At 47.8% G+C, this 24,388-nt stretch overlaps 1 protein-coding gene across 1 annotated transcript; it reads left to right on the plus strand.

Annotated features, from left to right (window-relative positions):
• Window positions 1–11,269: 11,269 nt before the first annotated feature.
• On the plus strand, window positions 11,270–23,882 carry LOC141171608 (nicotinamide N-methyltransferase-like). The gene is made up of 4 exons (XM_073655281.1): window positions 11,270–11,324; window positions 20,320–20,526; window positions 20,864–21,071; window positions 22,232–23,882. Exons 1-4 carry the CDS (start codon window positions 11,273–11,275, stop codon window positions 22,659–22,661), a joined length of 897 nt encoding a protein of 298 aa, XP_073511382.1. The 5' UTR covers window positions 11,270–11,272; the 3' UTR covers window positions 22,662–23,882.
• Window positions 23,883–24,388: the final 506 nt, after the last annotated feature.

The following is a 24,388-nucleotide window of genomic DNA, read 5'->3' on the forward strand; positions in this document are numbered from 1 at the left end:
GACCTCTCTACAGGACTGACAAGTTTACCATTGGCTGGGCCTTCTTGCTCTTCTCCTACCGGGGATCCTTCGTCCGGGGATTCTTCTTGAGCTGGCTCCTCTTCAGCACTTACAGGCTCTTCTTGCTGTGGGTAGAAGGTAATTACAGGGATGATTACTGCTCCTCCTAGTTGGGGCCAATCTGCCGGGAAATCTCCTAAGTCAGTGTGTATTACTGCTTCTTTAGGCTCCTCCGGAATAACGAGAGGCACTTCCTCTTGGGGTTTTAGCAGATCTGGACACAATTTTAGGTGATCCCTGGATACTGTTGCAGTTGTCCTTCCTCCGTCTCTACTAATTATGCAGGTCTTCTTATTATCAAATCTTGACTTCAACACAGTGTAGGGTTCCCTCTCCCACTGGTCATCAAGTTTGTGGTTCCTTCTTTTCCTTTTTAGTACTACTTCATCAGGTGTGAAAGGTTCTGCTTGGGCACCTCTGTTGTATTGAGCTTCCTGCTTGTCCCTCACCCGAGTGAGACTATCTTCAACACAGGCTTGTACTCTTCTGTACTGCTCCTGTCTGGCCGTGTCCCAGTCCTCAGTGGTAAAATCGCTTCTGGTTCTACAACACCAAGCTCCAGGTCCATGGGCAGCTTTCCTGGCCTAGCTCGCATGAGATATGCCAGAGTACAGTTGGTGGAACTTACTGGTATGTGATTGTACAGATCGACTAGGTCAGGTAGTAGGTCTGGCCACTGATTTCTCTCCTCAAGTGGTATTGTCTTTAGCAGGTCGATGATGATGTTATTCATCTTCTCACAGAGACCATTGGTTTGTCGGTGGTACGGTGTAGTTCTTATATTCTTACACCCGTAGAGATGGCAGAACTCCTTGAACAACTCAGCCTCAAAGGCCGGGCCTTGGTCCATCAGCACCTGCTCAGGATAACCATGGGGTCTACAGAAATACGCTTGGAACGTCTTTGCTGCTGTCTCTGCCGTCAGGTCTTTGATGGGGGCGACCACCAGGAAACGTGAGTAGTGATCCACCATGGTCAGACTATGTCAACCTGCTGGGGGACAGCTCGACATGGTCCAGGGCCACGATCTCCAGGGGTCGGGTCGTCTTGATGGATTGATGGATTCTACCCAGTAGAATCGACACTTCAGCAGGGTCTCTAGCTTTTTCCAGCCAAAGTGCCCTACCTGATCGTGGTAGGCCTCCAACACCATTTGGATGTCTGTCTTGGGGACCACTATCTGCCATACCATCTCATGGGTTTTTGGATTGACGTACCTCCGGCACAGCTTCTCACGGTAGATAAACAGCCGGCTTCTCTCGTTCCACAGCTGCTTTGCTTGCAGAGACGCTTCTTTTTCCAGGGAGGAACCTTCTTGGGTTATCAGCTCCTTGATGCGGCTGACAACCAGGTCACTGTCCTGGGTCTCTTTCCAGCTGTGGTGAGGCAGGGGGTTTAAAGTCTTTCCACGCTGCCTCCTGGAGGCTCGTTGCTCATGGATCATCCCATTCCGGTGAAAGGCAGGTAGCTCAATCTCTTCCAAGTCATCCACTTCTTCTTCTTTGTCTGAGTGGTGAGGCATCCTGGACAGGGCATCGGCGTTGGCGTTCTTGCAGGCAGCCCAGTATTTAATTGTGAATTGATAGTTTGACAGCCGAGCCATCCAACGTTGTTCCAGTGATCCTAGCTTAGCTGTTTCAAGATGGGTCAAGGGGTTGTTATCAGTGAAGGCAGTGAACTTACTGGAGGCTAGGTAGTGCTTGAACCTTTCAGTGATGGCCCAGACCAAGGCCAGGAACTCCAACTTAAAGCTGCTGTAGTTCTCTGGGTTCCTCTCGGTCGGGCGGAGCTTCCTGCTTGCGTATGCGATTACCTTCTCTTGGCCATTCTGCTTCTGACTTAAGACAGCTCCCAGTCCTTCGTTGCTGGCATCTGTATACAGCAGGAACAGTTGCCTGTAGTCAGGGTAGGCTAGGATCTCATCGCCTGTCAGGATCTCCTTCATCTCTTGAAATGACTCGGCTTGCTCCTTACCCCAGTGGAATGGGGGATTTCTGCCTTTGGGGGACTGCCCTACCAGGAGGTCTTGCAGAGGAGCTGCTTTCTTAGTGTGGTCTTTTACAAACCTCCGGTAGTATCCTACTAGTCCCAAGAACTGACGCACCTCTTTGAGGTTCTTCGGCTCCGGCCACTTCTGGATGGCAGTGACCTTCTCCGGGTCTGGTGCTACCCCTTCCGGACTGACAATGTGCCCCAGGTTCTGTACCTTTCTCTTGAGCAGGTGGCACTTTGAGGGCTTCAACTTCATCCCATACCGGGACAGTGACTCAAATACCTCTGCCAGGTGCTTCAAGTGGTCCTCATACGTTTTGGAGTACACTATCACGTCATCCAGATATAGTAACACAGTCTCGAAGTTGCGGTGTCCCAGGAAACACTCCATCAATCTCTGGAACGTTCCAGGGGCATTGCAGAGTCCAAATGGCATACTGTTGAACTCGCAGAGTCCCATCGGGGTAGTGAAGGCTGTCTTCTCCCGATCCTCCTCAGCCACAGCTACTTGCCAGTACCCACTAGTGAGGTCAAGGGTGGAAAAGTAATCTGCAGACTTTAAGGCAGCTAGGGACTCCTCTATGCGTGGTAAAGGGTATGCATCTTTATGTGTAATGCGATTTACTTGTCGGTAATCTACACACATTCTCATGCTCCCATCCTTTTTCCTAACTAGCACTAGGGGAGCTGCCGAGGGACTACAACTATCCCTTACTACCCCCGCCTTTCTCATGTCGTGCAACATTTCATTTACCTTCTGGTAGTGTGCTGGTGGTATTGGCCTGTAACGATCTTTGATGGGTGGATGGTCACCTGTGGGGATATGGTGTTGAACCCCCTTAATCCTCCCGAAGTCAAGTGGATGTTTACTGAACACCTGCGCATATTCTTGAACCACGCGGAGTACACCCTGTTTCTGATGGGCAGGAGTGGTGTCTGTCCCAACATGGAGCTGTTGACACCAATCCTCCACCTGGGTTGCAGGATCATTATCCTCCACTTCGTCTGGTGAAGTTAAGGACTCCACCTTGTGAATGCAGTTGTTATTTACAGCATGTAATTTGGCAACAGTGGCATAACGTGGCAATCTGACTTCATCTTCCCCACAGTTGAGAAGACGGACGGGCACCCTCCCATTGCGTACATCTACCACTCCTCTGGCGGTTAAGAGCGTGGGTCTGTGCTCGGAGCAAAGGGGTTCTACTACCGCCTGGTAGCTCTGTCCTCTAAGACCTATAGCAGCTCTACACCAGATAATCATTTCACTCATTGGGGGGAACACAATGGGTATGGGGTCCGTCACCCACACATTACCGATTTCACCATCTGTTAACCTTAATTGCTGTTGGTACATCAGGACTCGGATCTCCTTCTGCAGCGCCCTCCTCTGTCCTGGTCTGGCAGTGTCAGCTATCTGTTGGAGCAAGAACACAACTTCTCCCAAACAGTTACCAACTATGTTAGTGCCTAGTACCATATACGGATTGGTATCATCAGGATTAGTCTCTACTACAATTAGTCCCTGGTCCTTCAGCTCCACTCTCCCCACCTTTACTGTCACATTCTTAACCCCGATTAGGTTAAGGGGGAGTTCATTTGAGGCATAAACAGAAAGATTTGGAGCTGGCGGACGTAGGTCGTCCATGGACCAGAACCTCTTGTAGAGGACGTCAGTCATTATGGTTACCTGAGATCCTGTGTCCAGCAGAGCGTGCGTTGGGATGCCGTCCAGCACAATCGACAGGAAAGGTCTTCCTCCGACGAATCTGTTGTACCAGTCTGAGGAGCCTGGGGAATTTACTCCTGGGTGTCGGCCCTCGGCCCCAGGGTTTTCTCGTTTAAAGGACAATTCTGGGCGGTGTGTCCGGTCTTGCGGCAGCGGTAGCAGGTAGGGTCCTTCTGTTGACGGCGCTGGTCACTGATCCTTGTAGAGGGTGGTGTGGTCCTCCTCCTCCTTTGCATCTAGGGGACATCATCAGGGCTATCGGCTAACAGGATTTTCCCTCCTTCCTCGGGCTCCGTCCGCAGCTGCAGAGCACTCAGCACAGTGGTCAGGGTTTTTCTCAACTGGCACACTTCAGAGCGCAGACTGTCCAGCTCTCTAGGGGACGTTGCTGGAACCTTGGCTTCAGCAGCCACTGGGGAAAAGGTGGGTGTAGCAGGCACTGGGGTAGCCCCACCCTGGTAACATTGGATGGCATTTGTTTCCAGGGGCTGCAGTCCTTTTATAGCCATGTCCTTAAGATTGTCAAAGGTGGCATCTGGATGATCTAAGGACCACCAACATACAGTCCTGCTCTCCTCTGGAGACCTCAGTCCCCGGACAAACTGTTCCTTCAGCATTTTGTTTTCATTTTCGATGCTAGTCGGACTAACCTGTTTCAGAGCCCGCAGGGCCCCTTGTAGACGCCAGGTATAGTCCCGAACATTGTCCTCCGGCTGTTGGGAACAGTTGTAGAACCTCATCCAGAGGTCCGCCTGAGTATGATCCTCAAAAACAGTCTGTAGCTTTTTAAAGATTGCGGACACTGACTCCTGTTCTGCGGCTGACCATGTTTCCACTTCCCGTTCCGCAGCACCAGTCAGTTGTCCTAATACAACAGCGGCCCTCTGCTTGCCTGTCATAAAGTACATGTCCAAGATACCGCATATCTTCCGTTTGAATCCAGACAGGGTATCTGGTTTGCCGTTGTACTGGGGGAGCCACTTTGCTCCAGGAATGTACGATAGAGTTATGGGAATGACAGGAGTTACAGGCGCTGCTGGTGGAGCGGCCGCTTCGGCCTGCCCGGCGTCGGGCGCGGGTTGAATATCAGGGCCGTTAACCGGTATTCCGGCGTCGTGCTGTTCCTTGGACATTCTGGCGCCCCCCTAGCGAACTGTGGCCTACCTTCTTTTCTTTTCTTCCGGTAGGCCGCAGCTCCGCAGGTGACAGTCGTCTTCAGGACCTTGCGTCGCTTGCGTCCTACGTCAGAGCGTTCAGAGACGCTCCTTCCAGGACCTGGCGCTTCCTGGTTTGACGTCGAGGCGTGGGGCGTGTCCGGGGCTTCACGCGCTTTTGCAGGTACGCCCCTCAGTTTCCCGCGGTTACGCCCTTCTTCTCGCTCAGCGGCCCAACTATGGCGGCAATCTTCACCACAGTTTAACGTACACAGTTTTTTTTTTTTAATTAAAGGCGCACAGTACCCGGTGGCGACGGGCATAACACTCCGTCGTTGCAGCAGGCACGCAATCCTGTTCGTGACGCCAGGGAAGATGACTCGCCCAGGGGGATGGGGACGACTCGGTACCCGGGCCTTTGCCTGGCCTTGAGGCCGGCAGTCTTGCTCCGCTCTGACCCTTTGCTCACTGCTCCGGCAGTCTCGCTCTGCTCTGACTACTCTTGCTCACCGCTCCAGGCGGCCTCGCCCTGCTCTACTCTTGCTCACCGCTCTAGGCGGCCTCGTCCTGCTCTACTCTTGCTCACCGCTCCAGGCGGCCTCGTCCTGCTCTACTCTTGCTCACCGCTCCAGACGGCCTCGTCCTGCTCTACTCTTGCTCACCGCTCCAGGCGGCCTCGTCCTGCTCTACTCTCGCTCACCGCTCTAGGCGGTCTCGTCTTGCCCTGCTCTCGCTCACCACTCTGGGCGGCCTTACTCTGCTGTGTTTGTCCGCCACATCTGTGGTTCTGTTCCTGAGTCCCAGTGTGTACTGGGTCCTATCCCGCCTGTGTTCCTACCTGCTAGTGCCTTCCTGTCTGCACTCTAGCCGTGCTTGCCTGTACCCCCCTGCCTGCATACCCGCCTGCCTGCATACCAGTCGTGCCTGCCTATATCCACCAGTCTGTGTGCCAGCCTAACCGGTCTGTTCCTGTATTCCCCTGCGTGGGTCAACAGCCGTGTCCGGGGTCTGTCCTGGAGTAGCACCTGGTCCCTCTGCTCGGTTCCTCCTTGGTGCACTGGCGTCGTATGCCGTCGTGCGACCCTGGTCGGATCGGGTGAATACCTAGTTACGCCCCTCCAGGCATTCACTCTCCGGCACGGTCCAGTGGAATCACACGCACACGCCGCTCAGCCCGGGTGTGTGCATTACAGCATGATCAGGCCATGGTTCCCGCTGAGCCCCACGGCCTTCGCTCTCTGAGACGTTTTTCCAGCGAATACGTGCATTAAAAATAAATAAAAAAATATATATATATTTTTTTTTTTCCTTTAGCTGAGTTCCAGGCGAATTACGCACCCGTCCAGATGGATCTTTCTGCACTCATTCCTGCGGATCCGCCACGGTATTTTGGGGATCCAAAACAAAGTCGTGCATTTGTGGAGCAATGCATGCTACACTTCAAGGCCTACCCTCTCTATGTTCCTTCCGATTGGGCTAAAGTTGCCTTTATGATTGACTACCTAGCGGGTGATGCCTTGAAATGGGTCACCCCCCTATGGGAAGCTTGGGATCCTGTCGTCCTTGACTTGCAGGCCTTCCAGGTGGCCTTTCGTATGGTCTTCGAGGACCCTAACCCTGAAGCCCCTTCTGAAGCTTCACTTCCCAATATCCCGGAGCAGCCCCGATGGGTAATGTGTGTGGGTAGCGCACTAGTCCTCCTGCCCGAAGAGACTACTGCCCACCCAGAATTCACACGGGATGACTACGCTCTCCAGAATACTTCTCACGACCTCAAGAGGCAGTCCAGACGTGCTAGGCGTAGAGGCAAGCCGTCACGCCTGGGTCTGTCCTTCCAAAGACCTCCTGATCCCAACCTTGAAGTCCCTGCTGAAGCTTCATTTCCCTGTATCCCGGAGCAGCCCCTACGGGTAATATGCGTGGGTAGCGCACCAGTTCTCCTGCCCGAAGAGACTTCTGCCCACCTAGAATCCTCCAGGATACCACCTGATGACAAATGGAGAGAGACTTCCCTACACCCGGTACCCGATACTTCGTCCGCTCCGTCCTGTGAGCCTGACAATGGGTACCTCAAAGCAGTAGTTAACCCCGAGTCTCTACACCCCTCCGACCAGGCGGAGGACCTCCAGTTATCTCCAGAACCCTTCGGGGTGCTACCTGGTAGCGAATGGACAGAGTCTTCCCTATACTCTGTACCTGATACCTCGCCCGCTTCGTCCAGTGAGTCCGACCTAGTGTACTCCGAAGCAGAGGTTATCCCCGAGTCTTTACACCCCTCCGACCAGGCGGAGGACCTCCAGTTGTCTCCTGAACCCTTCGGGGTGCTACCTGATAGCAAATGGACAGAGACTCTCCTATACTCGGTACCTGATACCTCGGCCGCTTCTTCCAGTGAGTCCGACCTAGTGTACTCCGAAGCAGAGGTTATCCCCGAGTCTCTACACCCCTCCGACCAGGCGGAGGACCTCCAGTTGTCTCCTGAACCCTTCGGGGTGCTACCTGATAGCGAATGGAAAGAGACTCTCCTATACTCGGTACCTGATACCTCGCCCGCTTCTTCCAGCATGTCCGACCTAGTGTACTCCGAAGCAGAGGTTACCCCCGAGTCTCTGCACTCTTCCGACCCGGCGGAGGAGCCCCAGTTGTTTCCTGAATCCTCCGGGGTACCACCTGATAACAAAGAGACAGAGACTTTTCTACACCTTGTACCTGATACCTCGCCCATTTCATCCTGTGAGCTTGACAAGATGTACCCTGAAGCAGAGGTTACCCCCGAGTCTCTGCACCCCTCCAATCCGGCGGAGGACTTCCAGTTGTCTCCTGAACCCTCTGGGGTGCTACCTGATAATAAGTGGAGAGAGACTTCCTTGTGTGCTGTTCCTGGTACTCCACCCGTTTCATCTGTTGCTGAGGATAGCTGGATAGGAGGTAGCATCCTGGCTACTCAGATGAGACCAGTTTTTCCTGTGGACAGTGGAAGTGATCTCCTTGAAGTGAAGGATTGGCCCTCGAATTCCCTGCGGAACATTCTGGCAGGCCTGGAGAAGAGGGGGCGTAAGGGGGGGGGTACTGTAACATACCTGGCGGCGTCTTTGCATGGTGGTCCATCTCCCACTGTGCAAGAGCGCGCACTTGATCTCCGGTCCAGAATGTCTCTCTGGCTTCCCTCTATGCTGTCTGTTTTCTTCTCTTTCTGCTGCTTAAGGGCGGCGCCCGATCACTTCCTGTTTCTTGTACCTGATGCGGGCACACCCCTTGTGCGTCCTCAGCCTATTGCTGTCTGTCACCTGGTATTTAACCCAGCTGCTCCAATGAATCCCTGCCTGAGCATTGTGTTTCATTCAGTGTGCTCTTTCACTCTGAATGTGCCAGGTCCCTTTCTGTGTTTGCTTGCTTGCCTTTCTTGTAGGCTGTATTTCCAGTCCTGTCTGAACACGCTCCTTGCCTGTTCGTTTCGCCTTCTAGGGGCCGCATACCTAGACCCGCTCCCGTATCTTGTCTGTCCTGTCTGAACACGCTCCTGCCTGTTCGTTCCGCCTTCTAGGGGCCGCATACCTAGACCCACTCCCGTATCTTGTCTGTCCTGTCTGAACACGCTCCTGGCCTGTTCCTCCCGCCTTCTAGGGGCTGCATACCTAGACCCGCTCCTGTATCTTGCTACTGTGTCTGTTCCTGTCTGTATACTCTTCTAGCCTGGTTCCTGTGTTTCTCTATGTCCGTACCTTTCCTTTTTCTGCAGAGTCTGAACTCGTACTTAACTCCTGCTCGTTGTCACTGTACTTCCGTTTGTGAGTTTGTGGTCCACTCGCTATTTCACTGCAAGTAAGCTGTGGGTATCTGGTTCTGCCATTCCCTTCCTGTCTGTTCCGTTTGAACCGAGCCCTGTCCCCCCTGCTCTGCCTTGCTCACGGCTCCGGCGGTTCTAGCATGCTCTGCCTTGCTCACCGCTCCGGTGATTCTAGCCTGCTCTGCCTTGCTCACCGCTCTGGCGGTTCTAGCCTGCTCTGCCTTGCTCACCGCTCCGGCGGTTCTAGCCTGCTCTGCCTTGCTCACCGCTCCGGAGGTTCTAGCCTGCTCTGCCTTGCTCACCGCTCCGGCGGTTCTAGCCTGCTCTGCCTTGCTCACCGCTCCGGTGGTTCTAGCCTGCTCTGCCTTTGCTCACTGCTCCGGTAGTCTTGCTCCGCTCTGACCCTTTGCTCACTGCTCCGGCAGTCTTGCTCCGCTCTGACCCTTTGCTCACTGCTCTGGCAGTCTTGCTCTGCTCTGATCCTTTGCTCACTGCTCCGGCAGTCTTGCTCCGCTCTGACCCTTTGCTCACTGCTCCGGCAGTCTTGCTCCGCTCTGACCCTTTGCTCACTGCTCCGGCAGTCTCGCTCTGCTCTGACTACTCTTGCTCACTGCTCCAGGCGGCCTAGTCCTGCTCTACTCTTGCTCACCGCTCCAGGCGGCCTCGTCCTGCTCTACTCTTGCTCACCGCTCCAGGCGGCCTCGTCCTGCTCTACTCTTGCTCACCACTCCAGGCGGCCTCGTCCTGCTCTACTCTTGCTCACCGCTCCAGGCGGCCTCGTCCTGCTCTACTCTTGCTCACCGCTCCAGACGGCCTCGTCCTGCTCTACTCTTGCTCACCGCTCCAGGCGGCCTCGTCCTGCTCTACTCTTGCTCACCGCTCCAGGCGGCCTCGTCCTGCTCTACTCTTGCTCACTGCTCCAGGCGGCCTCGTCCTGCTCTACTCTTGCTCACCGCTCCAGGTGGCCTTTTCCTGCTCTACTCTCGCTCACCGCTCTAGGCGGTCTCGTCTTGCCCTGCTCTCGCTCACCACTCTGGGCGGCCTTACTCTGCTGTGTTTGTCCGCCACATCTGTGGTTCTGTTCCTGAGTCCCAGTGTGTACTGGGTCCTATCCCGCCTGTGTTCCTACCTGCTAGTGCCTTCCTGTCTGCACTCTAGCCGTGCTTGCCTGTACCCCCCTGCCTGCATACCCGCCTGCCTGCATACCAGTCATGCCTGCCTATACCCACCAGTCTGTGTGCCAGCCTAACCGGTCTGTTCCTGTATTCCCCTGCGTGGGTCAACAGCCGTGTCTGGGGTCTGTCCTGGAGTAGCACCTGGTCCCTCTGCTCGGTTCCTCCTTGGTGCACTGGCGTCGTATGTCGTCGTGCCACCCTGGTCGGATCGGGTGAATACCTAGTTACGCCCCTCCAGGCATTCACTCTCCGGCACGGTCCAGTGGAATCACACGCACACACCGCTCAGCCCGGGCGTGTGCATTACAGGGTGGTGCACGTGGAGAGTATTATTCTAGGAAAAGCAAATCCCGAGACACTTACTTGAGGCAGGCCCTGAAAGAATGTTTGCGCTACAATTCTAACTTGAGATTCCTTGAAGTTGGAGCAGAAGCTAGGGAGAGAGCAAGAGGCTCCGACTGTAGCGGGTCTGGTCCGAAGTCAGGAAGTAACCTCCTCTGGGCGCCCAATGCCGAACCAGACTGGGCCTGTGAGTTACGACAGGAGATACGTAAAATTAAAGGGAAGCTATGGAGCGTAAGAAAAGTCACTACAGCTACCCTGGAGCTCATATGAGTAAGGGTGCGTTTTCTTGCACTAGAAACGCGTCAGGTTTCCATGTTTTATCTTTTTATTACTTTCTTTCAATAAACATATATATTATCTGGCTGGATGTGCCAAAAAATCCTTTCCTAGTTTTCTTCTCTCTTTGGCTTTTTATTCATTCCCGTGCCTTATAGGGAATTGTTATATTTTGGGCTAATTGAGATATATTGGTAATTTTTCTAGCGATTAAGCCCTACTACATCAAACAAACTGTGCCTGCTCCAGCAGACAATCTCATCTCTGCTGCATATGTCTTATATATTTTAAATTAGAGAAAAAAGATTTGCAGGACCCTGGTACAGCGGTCAAAGAACCAGAGCCCTGCGCACCTTCTCCCTACCTCTCTGCATCCGCGGCTCCTCTATGGTCGTCCACGACAAGACCTTATTGTTGTGTGGTGACGCAGGCGGTATCACAAGCACAGACAGTACAGCATCAAGCGCTGCACACAATCATGGCAATAAAACTTTTATATGATCCCCTTAATGATATATTTCACTATATTCTGAGTTTAGTATATTCTTTGTAAGTAAGGGGGACAGATAAAAGCTTTACTATCATGGCTGTGTGCAGTGCTGGTGACACTGATGGGATCTCTCCTCATCAGCAGTAGGTGATTGCACTGTGTCAGTGGTAACTGGAAGCTGCAGATTGAAGATAGAGGGGTTTGGGTGGGGTTTGGGTGGGTTTTGAGTGGGTGTGATATGTGCTGGCTTACAGGCCACTGTAATGCATGATCTGTGCCTCAGAGTTGCAGCCAGCAAAAAGGAAAAGCATAATACAAGGTAAATACTGCTAAAATAAGATTATAGATGTCATTCGAGGCACATAAGAGCAAGATTTATTAAAAAAACAACAACAGGGTAGTGGATAATCTCTTTAACCCTTTCACCACCTTGGGTTTTTGCTGTTTTTTTTTTGCGCCCCTTATTCCCAGAGTCATAACTTTTTTATTTTTTGGTCAATATGGTCGTGTGAGGGCCTGTTTTTTTGCAGGATGAGTTGTACTTTTGAACGACACCATTGGTTTTACCATATCGTGTGCTTCAAAATTGGAACAAAATTCAAAAAAATGCAATTTCAGAATTTTTTTTTTTTTGCCATGTTCACTAAATGCAAAAACTGACCTGCCATTATGATTCCCCAGGTCACTATGTGTTTGTAGATACCAAACATGTATAGGTTCTTTTTTATTTAGGTGGTGAAAAAAAAAATTGCCAAAAAAAGTCGGCATTTTTTGAGACCTGTAGTGTCTTCATTTTTCGGGATTTAGGGCCGGGCGAGGGCTTATTTTTAGTGCGCCAAGCTGACTTTTATATTGATACCATTTTGGGGTAGATACGATGTTTTGATCGCTCGTTATCGCATTTTATTGCAATGTTGCAGTCAGCAATAAAATGTAATTCTGGCGTTTTGATTTTTTTCTCGTTATGCCGTTTACAGATCGGATTAATTCTTGTTATACACTGATAGATCGGGCAATGCTGAACGCGGTGATACTAAATATGTGTATATTTAATTTTTTTTATTGTTTTAATTTTTATTGGGGTGAAAGGGGGGTGATATGAACTTTAATTTTTATTTTTTTTTAATATTTTTAAAAACTTTTTTTCTTTTACTTTTCACTTGCTTCAATAGTCTCCATGGGAGACTAGAAGCTGCGATCATTTGATTGTCTGTGCTATACACATCAGGGCTTCAGCCCTACTATGTGTAGCTAAAGTGCTCACTCGCTATGAGCGCCGACTGCTTGGCGGCGATCATAGCATCCTGGCAATGACAACCACAGGAGTCTCCTGTAGACCCCAGGTTGTCATGCCAACCCATTGGCAACATGCAGTCATGTGACACGAGCGCCAATGGGCTGGACTTGTGATGTTCTTTCCACTGCAGCCATATTAAATGCTGTTGTCAAAGATTCATAGTGGCATTTAACATGTTACCAGCCGCAGATGGATTGTGATTCCACCCGCGGCTGTTAGAGGCACATGACAGCTGATCATATTAGCTGTCATGTCCCCGGAAAGGTGCGGGCTCAGCGCCAGAGCCCGCACCAAAAAGGGGGATGCAACCTATCAGGGGATAGCACAAACGGTGAAAAATTAAACAGGTTATGTTGACACAATGCTAGTGACACACGTTTCGTTCTACTATTACCATTAAACTATCGTCAGTGACGTCTTAGTCGTAATACCACAACCTAAAGGGTGTCACTATCACTACCGGCCCTGTCATCGTCGTCACTCTCTAGGCAACGCAAAATTTCGCACAGATCCTAAAGGGGCGGTCGACGATACTATTCGACAGACCACAAGTCCCAGATTGGTGGGTTACTCGGCACGCTGGCCGCCTTCATTCCCTGATACCAAGGCCCGTTGTAGACAAAATGCAGCCCTGGAAGTGGGGCCAAAATGGTAACATATTGTACCTTCACACAAAAACATTTCGGTTGTATTAACATGCGCTAACTTCAGACCGCTAAACGAGCTTGATCCACAATACTGAAGTCGTTCTGCGCTTGTTTCCTGGCTTCTTTACACCGACTGAGGAAAAATGACGGGCACAGAACAATCACTAATAGATCAATCTGTTCCCATACAACATCACGTTAGCAGCAGCATATCTGCAGTTTACACCAGGCGATGTGCTGCTGAGAACAAGGATTTTTTTTCCGGCATAAACAATCTATTCACTTGATAAATAGGCAGCATTTTGCTTCTTTAGTATAACACACCCCATAATCCTCCATATAGCATAATACATTTTCCATAGTCATCCATATAGTATAATACACTCCACATAGCCTTCCATATGGTATAATGGGCCTCACATACCCTCCATATAGTATAATGCACTCCCCATAGACCTTCATATAGCATAATACATTTTCCATAGTCATCCATATAGTATAATACACTCCCCATTCTCCTCCATATAGTATAATGCACTCCCCATAGTCCTTCATATAGCATAATACATTTTCCATAGTCATCCATATAGTATAATACACTCCCCATACTCCTCCATATAGTATAATGCACTCCACATAGACTTCCATATAGTATAATACATTCCCCATAGTCCTCCATATAGTATAATGCACTCCCCATAGTCCTCTATAAAGTATAATGCACTCCTCATAGTCATCCATGTAGTATAATGCACTCCCCATAGTCCTCCATATTGTATAATACACTCCCCATAGTCCTCCATATTGTATAATACACTCCCCATAGTCCTCCATATAGTTACATAGTTACATAGTTAGTAAAGCCGAATAAAGACTTGCGTCCATCAAGTTCGACCTGTTAGTTCTGTAATTGCTAAAGTTGATCCAGAGGAGGGCAAAAACCCCAAATGATTTAGCCAATCTTCACCTGAGGAAAAATTCCCTCCCGACTCTGAAACCAGCAGTCAGAATAAATCCCTGTATCAACCTACTATTTTATTCTATTTTTAAGTATATGCAGAAATCTGCCTGGTATCTAGAAATGCATCCAGTCCCCGCTTGAACTGGTGTAGTGAATCCGACATTACCGTCTCCTCACTCAGTGAATTCCATATTCTCACTGCTCTTACCGTAAAGAACCCCTTCCTATGCTGGTGCTGAAACCTTTTCTCTTCCAGTCTTAGTGAATGTCCTCTTGTTACCGTAATATCCCTCCTTTTGAACAAATCCCGGGCAAGGTCTCTATACTGTCCCCTAACATATTTGTACACATTTATTATGTCCCCCCTCAACCTTCTCTTTTCCAGGCTGAATAGTCCTAGTTTTGCCAACCTCTCTGGGTATTGCAGTCCCTCCATTCCCCTTATTAATTTTGTTGCCCTCCTTTGTACCTTTTCAAGCTCATTTATATCCTTTCTATATATTGGGGCCCATAACTGAGCACAGTATTCCAAGTGTGGTCTGACCAGTGCTTTGTACAGTGGAAGAACAATGTTCTCATCCTTTGCAGCTATACCTCTTCTGATACATCCCATTACCCTGTTTGCCCTTACAGCAGCGGCCTGACTTTGGGCACTCCAATTTAGTTTGCTATCAATCAAGATGCCCAAGTCCTTCTCCATCTCTGAATTCCCCAATGGTTTCCCATTCAGTGAGTACTGGTGACTTCCATTTTTCCTTCCCATATGTATGACCTTACATTTCTCCTCGTTAAACCTCATTTGCCATTTAATGCTCCACCTACCCAGCTTATCCAAATCCCTCTGTAGGTCTTCACTATCCTCTTTTGTATTAATTGTTTTACATAACTTTGTGTCATCTGCAAATATTGATATTTTACTATTTATCCCGTTGACTATGTCGTTAATAAAGATATTAAATAACATTGGGCCTAGTACAGACCCCTGTGGTACCCCACTAGTGACGCTTACCCAATCTGAGTATATTCCATTTATAACCACCCTCTGCCTTCTATCCTTTAGCCAGTTAGCTACCCACTTGCAGACATTTTCCCCCAGCCCCATCATTCTCATTTTGTATACCAACCTATTATGTGGCACGCTATCGAACGCTTTTGAGAAGTCGAGATACACGACATCCACTGGTTCCCCCTGATCTACTCGAGAGCTAACATCCTCGTAGAAGTCAATCAGGTTTGTTTGGCAGGAGCGATTCCTCATGAATCCATGTTGGTTCGGGGTTAATAGATTATTAGCATCAAGATGCTCCATAATTGCCTCATTAATAAAGCCTTCAAAAATTTTGCCCACAACGGACATCAGACTCACCGGCCGATAGTTTCCGGCGTCACTTTTCGCTCCCTTTTTGAATATTGGCACTACATTCGCCTGTCGCCAATCAAGTGGTACAGACCCAGTCTCAACAGAGTCCTTAAATATAAGATATAACGGTCTGTCTATCACATTACTTAGTTCCCTTAGTACCCGTGGGTGTATGCCATCAGGTCCTGGTGATTTGTTTATTTTAATGTTACTGAGGCGTTTCTGTACCCCAGCTTGGGTTAGATTTGTCATACTTAGTGGAGGATTAAGTTTGTCACTTCTCATTTCGCCTGTTAGTTCTTTTTCCTTTGTGAAAGTTGACGAAAAAAAATTATTTAATAGATTAGCTTTATCCTCATCTTTCTCTATGATTTTGCCTTCATCACTTTTTATCGGTCCAATATTATTCGATTTAATCCTTTTACTATTTATATACGTAAAGAACAGTTTGGGATTTGATCTACTTTCCCTAGCAATACGTCTCTCTGTTTCCTCCTTTGCTATTTTTATTTGTTTTTTACAGGTTCTCGTTTTTTCCTTGTAACACATTAGTGCCTCCTTGCTGTTTTCCTGTTTTAATCTCTTGAATGCCTCTTTTTTGCTATTTAACGCCCCTTTTACGTTCTTATTCAACCATATTGGTTTCCTCTTATTTCTGGCCCTTTTATTCCCATACGGTATATACCTCTCGCACTGAGTATTCAGAATTCTTTTGAAGGTTTCCCATTTACTATTCGTATTCCTTTCATTAAGAACTTTGTCCCAGTCTATAAGTTGAAGGTTTTCTTTCAGCTGATCAAACTTCGCCCTCCTAAAGTTTAATGTTTTTGTTGTTCCCTTATTGATAACCCTACTGAAGGGCATTTTGAAATTGATAATATTATGATCGCTATTACCTAGGTGCCCCCCTATCTGTACCTCAGTTATTCTATCAGGCCTATTAGTCAATATTAAGTCCAACACTGCCTTCCCTCTCGTTGGTTCCTGCACTAGTTGGGAGAGATAATTATCCTTGATATTTGTCAAGAACCTTTTTCCTTTCTGCGATCTACAGGTTTCTGTTTCCCAGTCAATATCCGGGTAGTTGAAGTCCCCCATTACAATCACCTCATTATGTTTTGCTACTTTGTCTATTTGTCCTAATAGCAGTTTCTCATTCTCCTCTGTTATATTAGGTGGCTTATAGCAGACCCCCAGTAATATTTTATTATTATTTTTTGCCCCCTCTATCTCTACCCACATGGACTCGACCCCCTCTTCTCCCTCTCCTATATCTTCCCTTAGTCTGGGCTTTAGACGTGACCTTACATATAAGCAGACTCCTCCGCCCTTCCCCTGTTTCCGGTCCCTTCTAAATAAACTATAATCTGTTAAATTTACCGCCCAGTCGTAGCTATCGTCTAGCCAAGTCTCTGTTATACCTACGATGTCATACCTCTCCTCCGATATAAGCGCCCGCAGCTCATCCGCCTTATTGGTCAGGCTTCTTGCGTTGGTCAGCATGCAAGATAAAACTTTGGGGTTATTTAGCATCCTATTCTTCTCTAACGATCTAACTGTACTATCCCCACCCCCCTCTCCACCCTCATTATATTCACTTCTCCCCTTCCCCCTTGCTTGCCTCACATCCCACCTATTTCCTTGGTTTCCCCCCCCCCGTCTCTAGTTTAAAAACTCCTGCAACCTATTAGCCATCTTCTTCCCCAGCACCGCTGCACCCTCCCCATTGAGGTGCAGCCCGTCCCTACGGTAGAGCCTGTAGCCGACAGCGAAGTCGGCCCAGTTCTCCATGAACCCAAACCCTTCTGCCTTGCACCAACTCTTTAGCCACTTATTCACCTCCCTAACCTCCCGTTGGCGCTCCTGTGTGGCTCGTGGGATTGGTAGTATTTCTGAGAAAACTACCTTGGAGGTCCTTGCCCTAAGCTTCCTACCTAGATCCCTGAAATCATTTTTAAGGACCCTCCATCTACCACTCACTTTGTCATTGGTGCCAATGTGGACCATGACCGCTGGGTCTTCGCCAGCCCCACCCAGTAACCTGTCAACCCGATCCGCGATGTGCCGGACTCGAGCGCCAGGGAGGCAGCACACCGTTCGGCGATCCCGGTCTTTGTGACAGATTGCCCTGTCTGTCCCCCTAATAATAGAGTCACCCACTACCAGGACCTGTCTAGCCTGCCCTACACTTCCCCCCTCCCCCTCATTACTGGAGCATACACTCCCCCGGCGGTCAGAGGATCTGTCGTGCTCCAATAATGCCGGTTCTGAACCAGCCTTCCTATACTTCTTCCCTCTATCCCTTCTAACTGTTACCCAGCTCCCTGCCTGTTCAGCCTGCGCTTCCCCACTAAGCTCCACCCCCAGTGTTGACCCATTGAGTGTCTGCTCGCTGAGCAGCAAACTCCGTTCCATGTTGTCGATGCTCCTCAGTACCGCTATCTGAGCACTTAGATCCAGGATTTGGGCTTCCAAGTGCACGATATGCTCACATCTCTCGCAGCAGTATGGATCCCTGAGCGGTAGCTCAGGGAATGCATACATTGCGCAAGATGTACACTGCACGGCTCCGGCCAACATGGACGTCATTCTAAATATGGGGATACAGTCAGTATATATGTACAAGTACAAAACACAATTATTTATATATAGGTGTATGGACGGGGATCAATTAGGGATGTGCAAGTGTATCGATTAGATATCGGCGCGGGATCAGTTAAGTATGGACGGGGGATCAATTAAGTATCAATTAAGTATGGACGGGGGATCAGCTGAGTGGGTCAGGTGGATTAATTAAGTATGGACGGTGTGTCAGTTAACTATGGACTGGGATCAATAAGTATGGACTGGGGAAATAATTAATTGTGGACTAGGGAATCAATCAATTAATTATGGACAGGGGGTTTAATTAAATAGGATGGGGGGTAAAGCAAATAAATAGGTATGGACGGTGGGTCAATTAACTAAGGACTGGGGATCAATAAGTATCAATAATATCAATAAATATGGACTGGGGAAATAATTAATTGTGGTCTGGGGAATCAATCAATTAATTATGGACAGGGGTTAATTAAATATGGTGGGGGATAAGGCAAATAGATAGGGACTGGGGATGAGTAAAAGTGGACAAGGGGAATCTATTAAATAGGACAAGGGGGATCAATCAATTATGGGCTGGGGGGTCAATCATTTAAATGTGGTCAGGGGGATCACTTTAATATGGACAGAGGGTGGTCGGGGATCAATTAAATGAGGACGGGGGGGTCAATTTAATGTGGTCAGAGGGATCAGTTAAATATGGACGGGGGTGTTCAGGGGAATCAATTTAAATATGGACGGGGGTGATCAATTAAATATGGACGGGGGGGTAATCAATTAAATATGGACTAGGGAATACAATACAATTACAATACAGATACAAATACAATACAGTACAGTACACACTTGGGTTCAGTAGGGCCGCTTATCGCGGCCTCCTGCCCCTCACTCACCTCCTCTAGGGACGCTGCACGCTATCACAGCGCGCTTGTCCCTCCGGTCGCCTCTTACCGGTCCTCCTGATCACCTCCTGGTCACCACCACCTGGCACCCTCCGCTGGCCGGCACTGCACGCTGCCACAGCGCTCTCTTGCGCTCGTCCCTCCGGTTGCCTCCTACTGGTCCTCCCGGTCCGCTCGGTCACCTCCGCCTGGCTCTCCTCCCTATAATAATACACTCCCCATAGTCCTCCATATTGTATAATGCACTCTCCATAGCCCTCCATATTGTATAATACACTCCCCATAGTCCTCCATATTGTATAATGAACTCCCCATAGTCCTCCACATTGTATAATACACTCCTCATAGTCCTCCATATTGTATAATCCTCTCCCCATAATCATCTATATAGTATAATACACTCCCTATATTCATCCATATTGTATAATGCACCCCCCATAGTCCTCCATATAGTGAAATTTCACCCCCCATAGTATAATTCCTTCCCCCATAGTTCTCAATGCAGTATAATGCAGGTCCCATATAGTAAGATAGTATAATGCACTCCCCATAGTCCTTGATAGAGGATAATGCAGCCCCCATATACTTTAATGCAGCCCCATATAGTACATATAGTATAATGCACTCGATAGTCTTTGATATTGTATAATGCAGCCCCCCTAATAGAGTATAATGCAGCCCCCCTCAAAGTATAATGCAGCCCCCCTAATAGAGTATAATGCAGCCCCCTCATAAAGTATAATGTAGCCCTCTCAGATTATAATTCAGCCCCACTAACAGAGCATAATGCTGCCCACCTCATAAAATAAAAAGATGCCCCCTCAAAAGTATAATGCAGCCCCCCTCAAAGTATAATGCTGCCCCCTCTAAGTATAATGCAGCCCGCCAATAGAGTATAATGTAGCCCACTCATAAAGTATAATGCAGCCCCCCTCGAAGCATAATGCTGCCTCCTCAAAGTATAATGCACCCCACTCATAAAGTATAATCCTACCTCCCCTCAAAGTGTAATGCTGACCCCTCAAAGTATAATGCAGCCCCCCTAATAGAGTATAATGCAGCCCCCTCATAAAGTATAATGCAGCCCCCTCATAAAGTATAATGCAGTCCCCACAGTTCTGCAGTGTTATGGCCACCATGTAGTCACTAATATACAGTATATATAAAAATAAATAAATACAGTACTTATTGCTGCGGACTCTGCAGTACGTCTCAGCAGCTCCACTGCCCTGCACAGCGTGGCAATATCATCGCGCCCGCTGTTTCAGAGGAAGAGGGGTAATGCTGGGAGAGGGAGCGTCACATGACACGCTCTCCTCCATCATTGCTGTTACCTATACAGTGGAATGCGGGGGGGAAGGCGGCACTGGCTCAGGAATCCCCTGACTCACGGACCCCATAGCGGTCCTGTGGTGTGCTGCCATTAGGCATAGGTCTTTTTAATCGCATCTATGGCAGAATAAAAGGAGCTTTTGAAGCTTTTTCACCTGATTTTGGACTCTGTCTCCTTTTAATGTTTGTAAATAAAGTGATTCTTTATCACAATCAGGTCTAGTTCTGAAGAATCTAACCAGTAACCTCCAACGGTCCCAAGGACAGGACAACATGGCCACATCTTCTACCTCCCAGCAAAACTACATTGATCATTTTAACCCCAGAGCTTACTTGCAAAGATTCTATGCGGAAGGCAATGGAGTCCATATTGGAGACTGGGCAACTTTTGCAATACAAAATCTCCATGAAACGTTCACCAAAAGTAAGTAACTCAGTAATTTCAATTTTATTGAGAGTTCAGAATTGTAGTATCACTTATGATATGGTTTCTATACCTCTTTGCAGAAATTAAAGGGTCATTCCCATGACAGAATATGCCATAAACAGACAAGCCAAGTTAATCATACATAGAATCAAAAGTAAATCTTATGTACTTGGGTCAGGTTACCTTTCCATGTAGCTGAACAAAGGACCCCAACAATCAGTTACTGGTGGGCCTTTCCAAACCCAGTCCGACACAGGCTGCACCAATAGCATGTCCACCCCTGCTCCTAATCTTTTTATAACCTGATATGTTACATTTTGTGTTGTCTTATAAGGTGGAGTAAGAGGGGACACGCTGCTTGATGTTGGCACCGGAGCTTCCATTTATCATCTCCTCTCGGCTTGTGAAGTGTTTGATAAAATCATTGTCTCCGATTTACTCGAGAGCAACCATGCAGATTTCCGAAAATGGCTGAAAAAGGATCCAGATGCTTTTGACTGGAATCACCTCATGAAATTTGGATGTGAATTGGAGGGAAATGGGTAAAATATTTTATTCAATTAATGTGCATGCATACAATATACATAACTATGGGAGTATATTAAAACTGACCAGGTATGCACTGTTTGGTGCAGGGCTAGTGCCAAGACTCGGCAGCTAATCTGACCGTATAGAGCTGCAGAAAAAAGACAGTAATGGTTTGTACCACAGATATCCTATAAAGCTAAGATTATCATACAGCTGTACTGTCACGGGTGTGTCAGATGTGACAGACAGTCACTCTGCGGTTGACTGCAGAAGATCTCTTTGTTTGGCATTACAGATGCCTTCTTAAATCTGTCTTACTTTAGGACCCAGAGGCTACCTCCCTCCTGCTCTGATTGACACCCTGGCCTGGGTGTTTTAAATACTTTCAGTTTGCTACAGGGAGGCGTTGGTGATATTCACATTTTCCCTTGTGAAGGCTTGGAGCTATTGCTGTCTGCTTACTTAATCTCTGATGCTTGAAGGACATTTGGTGTAATCTCTCTGAAGTCGTCTCAAGCCAAGTTGCTTCCCCCCGTGTTTGTCTCCCTTGTTGTCTTTAGTTCTTAGTGGGAACTGACTAGTGCTTATCCCCCCTTCCCTATTCAGGGCCTAGCTCTAGGGATATACAGGGCTTAGATTTCCTGTTCGGCAATTGGTGAGGAACCAATATAGGGATGGTAGGGGAGACAGGGTAATATTAGATCAGCCTAGGAGGGCGCCACTCCCCCTTTCCCTAGTGTCTGGGCTCCCTTCCCCTCATCCCTTCGTGTTGCACTTTGTCTTTCCTACACTGTGCGTGACATTTACAGGGGGAAAAAATAAACTCAAGTAACAACTCTAAATTGATCAAAACAAATATCTCTTTAAAGATGACCCTTGTCCACATGGCACATTAGGACATAGTGGAATGCCCCTTGCCAGAACAAGTGGCAACCATACTGCTCTGGTAGTCTGGTCTGTCCATGCATTACAAGCATGCTCATTTATGAGAGACTATGTATTACATGCAGTCAATCTAGAGAAACTCTACTTTTAGGTCCTCCATAAGGAGCTCCAATAGAGTAGAATCCACCTTTAGCATCTAATAAAATATTGTGGTTATCTTCCTGACATGGTATATTGTTCGGGCATTCGTTTCCATTTCAATAATTTGTTATGTTTTTTTTTTTTAAAGTGAGGATTATGAGAAAAAGGCAGAGCAACTCCGCAGTAAGGTGAAAGACATCCTAAAATGTGACGTTCTGAAAAGGAACCCTTTTGATCCTGTCCTCTTGCCACCGGTGGATTGTCTCCTGACTTGTCTTTGCCTTGATGTCGCGTGTGAAGACATAAAGTCATACTGTGAAGTTCTGAAAAACTTCAAGGACTTGATAAAACCTGGAGGTCACCTTTTAATGTTGGGTGTACTCAATGGGATTTCTTATTGCGTTGGTGAAAAGCGATTTAATGTAGCGACATTAGTAAAGGAAGATCTGGAGATGGCTTTTAAGAAAGCCGGCTACCAGATTAAGAAAGCTGTGTATACTCCACGAATCGATAAATCAAAAATGCATCTCACTCATTATGAAGCTAAATATTTTATTCATGCCCGTAAACCAGAGTAACTCCAAATTCTTCAGCTGTCACTTGTTGGAAATACTGATGTATAGGAGTGTTTTTTACAGTATGACAAGTGCTTTTGCACTTTTGCATTCATAATAGTAAGTGATTTGGGATTCAGTCTGAAAATTCAAAATTAAAAGAACTTGCTTTTTATGATTGAATCTGTGACATAATATCTGCTACCTAGTTGAATAGCTAAAATGTCGTAAACCTGGAAAGTTAGCGATGTTTAGCTTCTGTGACAAATGGTGCGCCCAGTTTTATTTCATTGTGTAGCACAGCTGTAAGAGTGGTGGACTGTACTGTCATGTTCCTGCCACTGAAGTCACCAATCGCATTGTATGATAGAATGTGATACGTGTTACCCAGGCACTAGGTAAAGTATAGTAATGCAAAACTACTGTACTATACATTACTATAGAATGTTATAGAGTAAGGTATAGCATAATATACAATTTAGGACACAAGAGTGTAATATACTTAGCAAGGTACTTACTGTAGGGACAGATAGTTAAAGGTTGGGACTAGCCCATAGTGGGAGGGATAAGTCCCAGTAAAAAGGCACTGTTTCCTGGTAGTGACTCAGGGAAGTCCAGTAACCAAGGTCAAGTGCAGTGGGCTGCTAGCCTCAGAGTGGATCTATTGTTCATGGCAGTAGGAGGCCATACTAGAATCCTTTGCAGACATTCCTGCAACATCCAGAGCTCAAGGCTCAGTACAGGTACTACGAAGAGTGCCTTATCCTCTGGCGTACAGAGGACGATGGACACAGAACCGCAAGAAGGGAAGGTAACGGATCCCGGGTTGAATGAATCAGTAAGCGTAGGGATAGTCCAGGAGCAACAGACAGTGATGAGCGAATACGTAGAAGTTCAGATTCGGCCAAACTAGATTTCAACGTTCGGGTACCCAAACTTGACCCCGAACAACATATAAGTCAGTGAAGATCCAAACACTGGTGCTGTAAAATGGTTGTAGTAAGGGCTAGGGGGCTACAAAAGGAAGCAAAATGGGGGTAAGAGCAGGACAATTGCCCTTCAAACAAATGTGGATAGGAAAATGACTTAAAATAACATATAATTAAAAAAAATAATCTTGAACCAGGAGGCAGAGGGTCAAGGAGAGTAGTGCCTTGTGTGTGTTGTTTACTGTACTTGTTAATAAATAAATGAAAAAAAGACATGAGGTCCCCCCTATTTTTAAAAATCAGCAAAGGGAAATCAGACAGCTGTGAGCTGGTCTTATTTGGCCCCTTACCAGCATATGTCCATGGACCTTCCCAGCCTATTAATATCAGCCCCCAACTGTCTGCTTTGCCTTTGGTTATTAAAAATGGGGGACCCTAAAATAAAAAATTATATGCGGTGCCCCCTATTTTTAATAACCAGCTAAGGCAAAGCAGAGAGCTTTGGACTGATATTAATGCCCTGGGAAGGGTCATGAATATTGGCCCCTTCCTAGCCTAATAAGACCATCCCTCAGCCACCCAGAAATGGCGCATCCATTAGCCATGGCTCTTCCCGATTGCCAATGCACCAGGGCAATCGGGGTATTGAGTTTGTGGGCTTGATTTCAGCAGCTGGTGCTGACTTGAAGCCCATGGGTTAGTAATGGAGAGAAGTCTGTCAGATACCCCCATTACTAACCCAGCAGTCAAAAGAAATAACCACACAGGTTCCTTTATTTGAAAAAAAAAAATCACTCCCTGTTCCTCTCTATTTATTTAAAA

The sequence above is a fragment of the Phyllobates terribilis genome, unplaced genomic scaffold (genome assembly GCF_046119375.1).
Source record: "Phyllobates terribilis strain yellow unplaced genomic scaffold, ASM4611937v1 Scaffold_12__6_contigs__length_324123572, whole genome shotgun sequence".
Taxonomy (NCBI): Eukaryota; Metazoa; Chordata; class Amphibia; order Anura; family Dendrobatidae; genus Phyllobates; species Phyllobates terribilis.

Coding starts and splice junctions, on each gene's coding strand:
- LOC141171608 (XM_073655281.1), top strand. CDS start 11,273: ATGATCTGTGCCTCAGAGTTGCAGCCAGCAAAAAGGAAAAGCATAATA. Junction 11,325..20,319: donor AAGGAAAAGCATAATACAAG/GTAAATACTGCT, acceptor TATCACAATCAG/GTCTAGTTCTGAAGAATCTA. Junction 20,527..20,863: donor CCATGAAACGTTCACCAAAA/GTAAGTAACTCA, acceptor TTGTCTTATAAG/GTGGAGTAAGAGGGGACACG.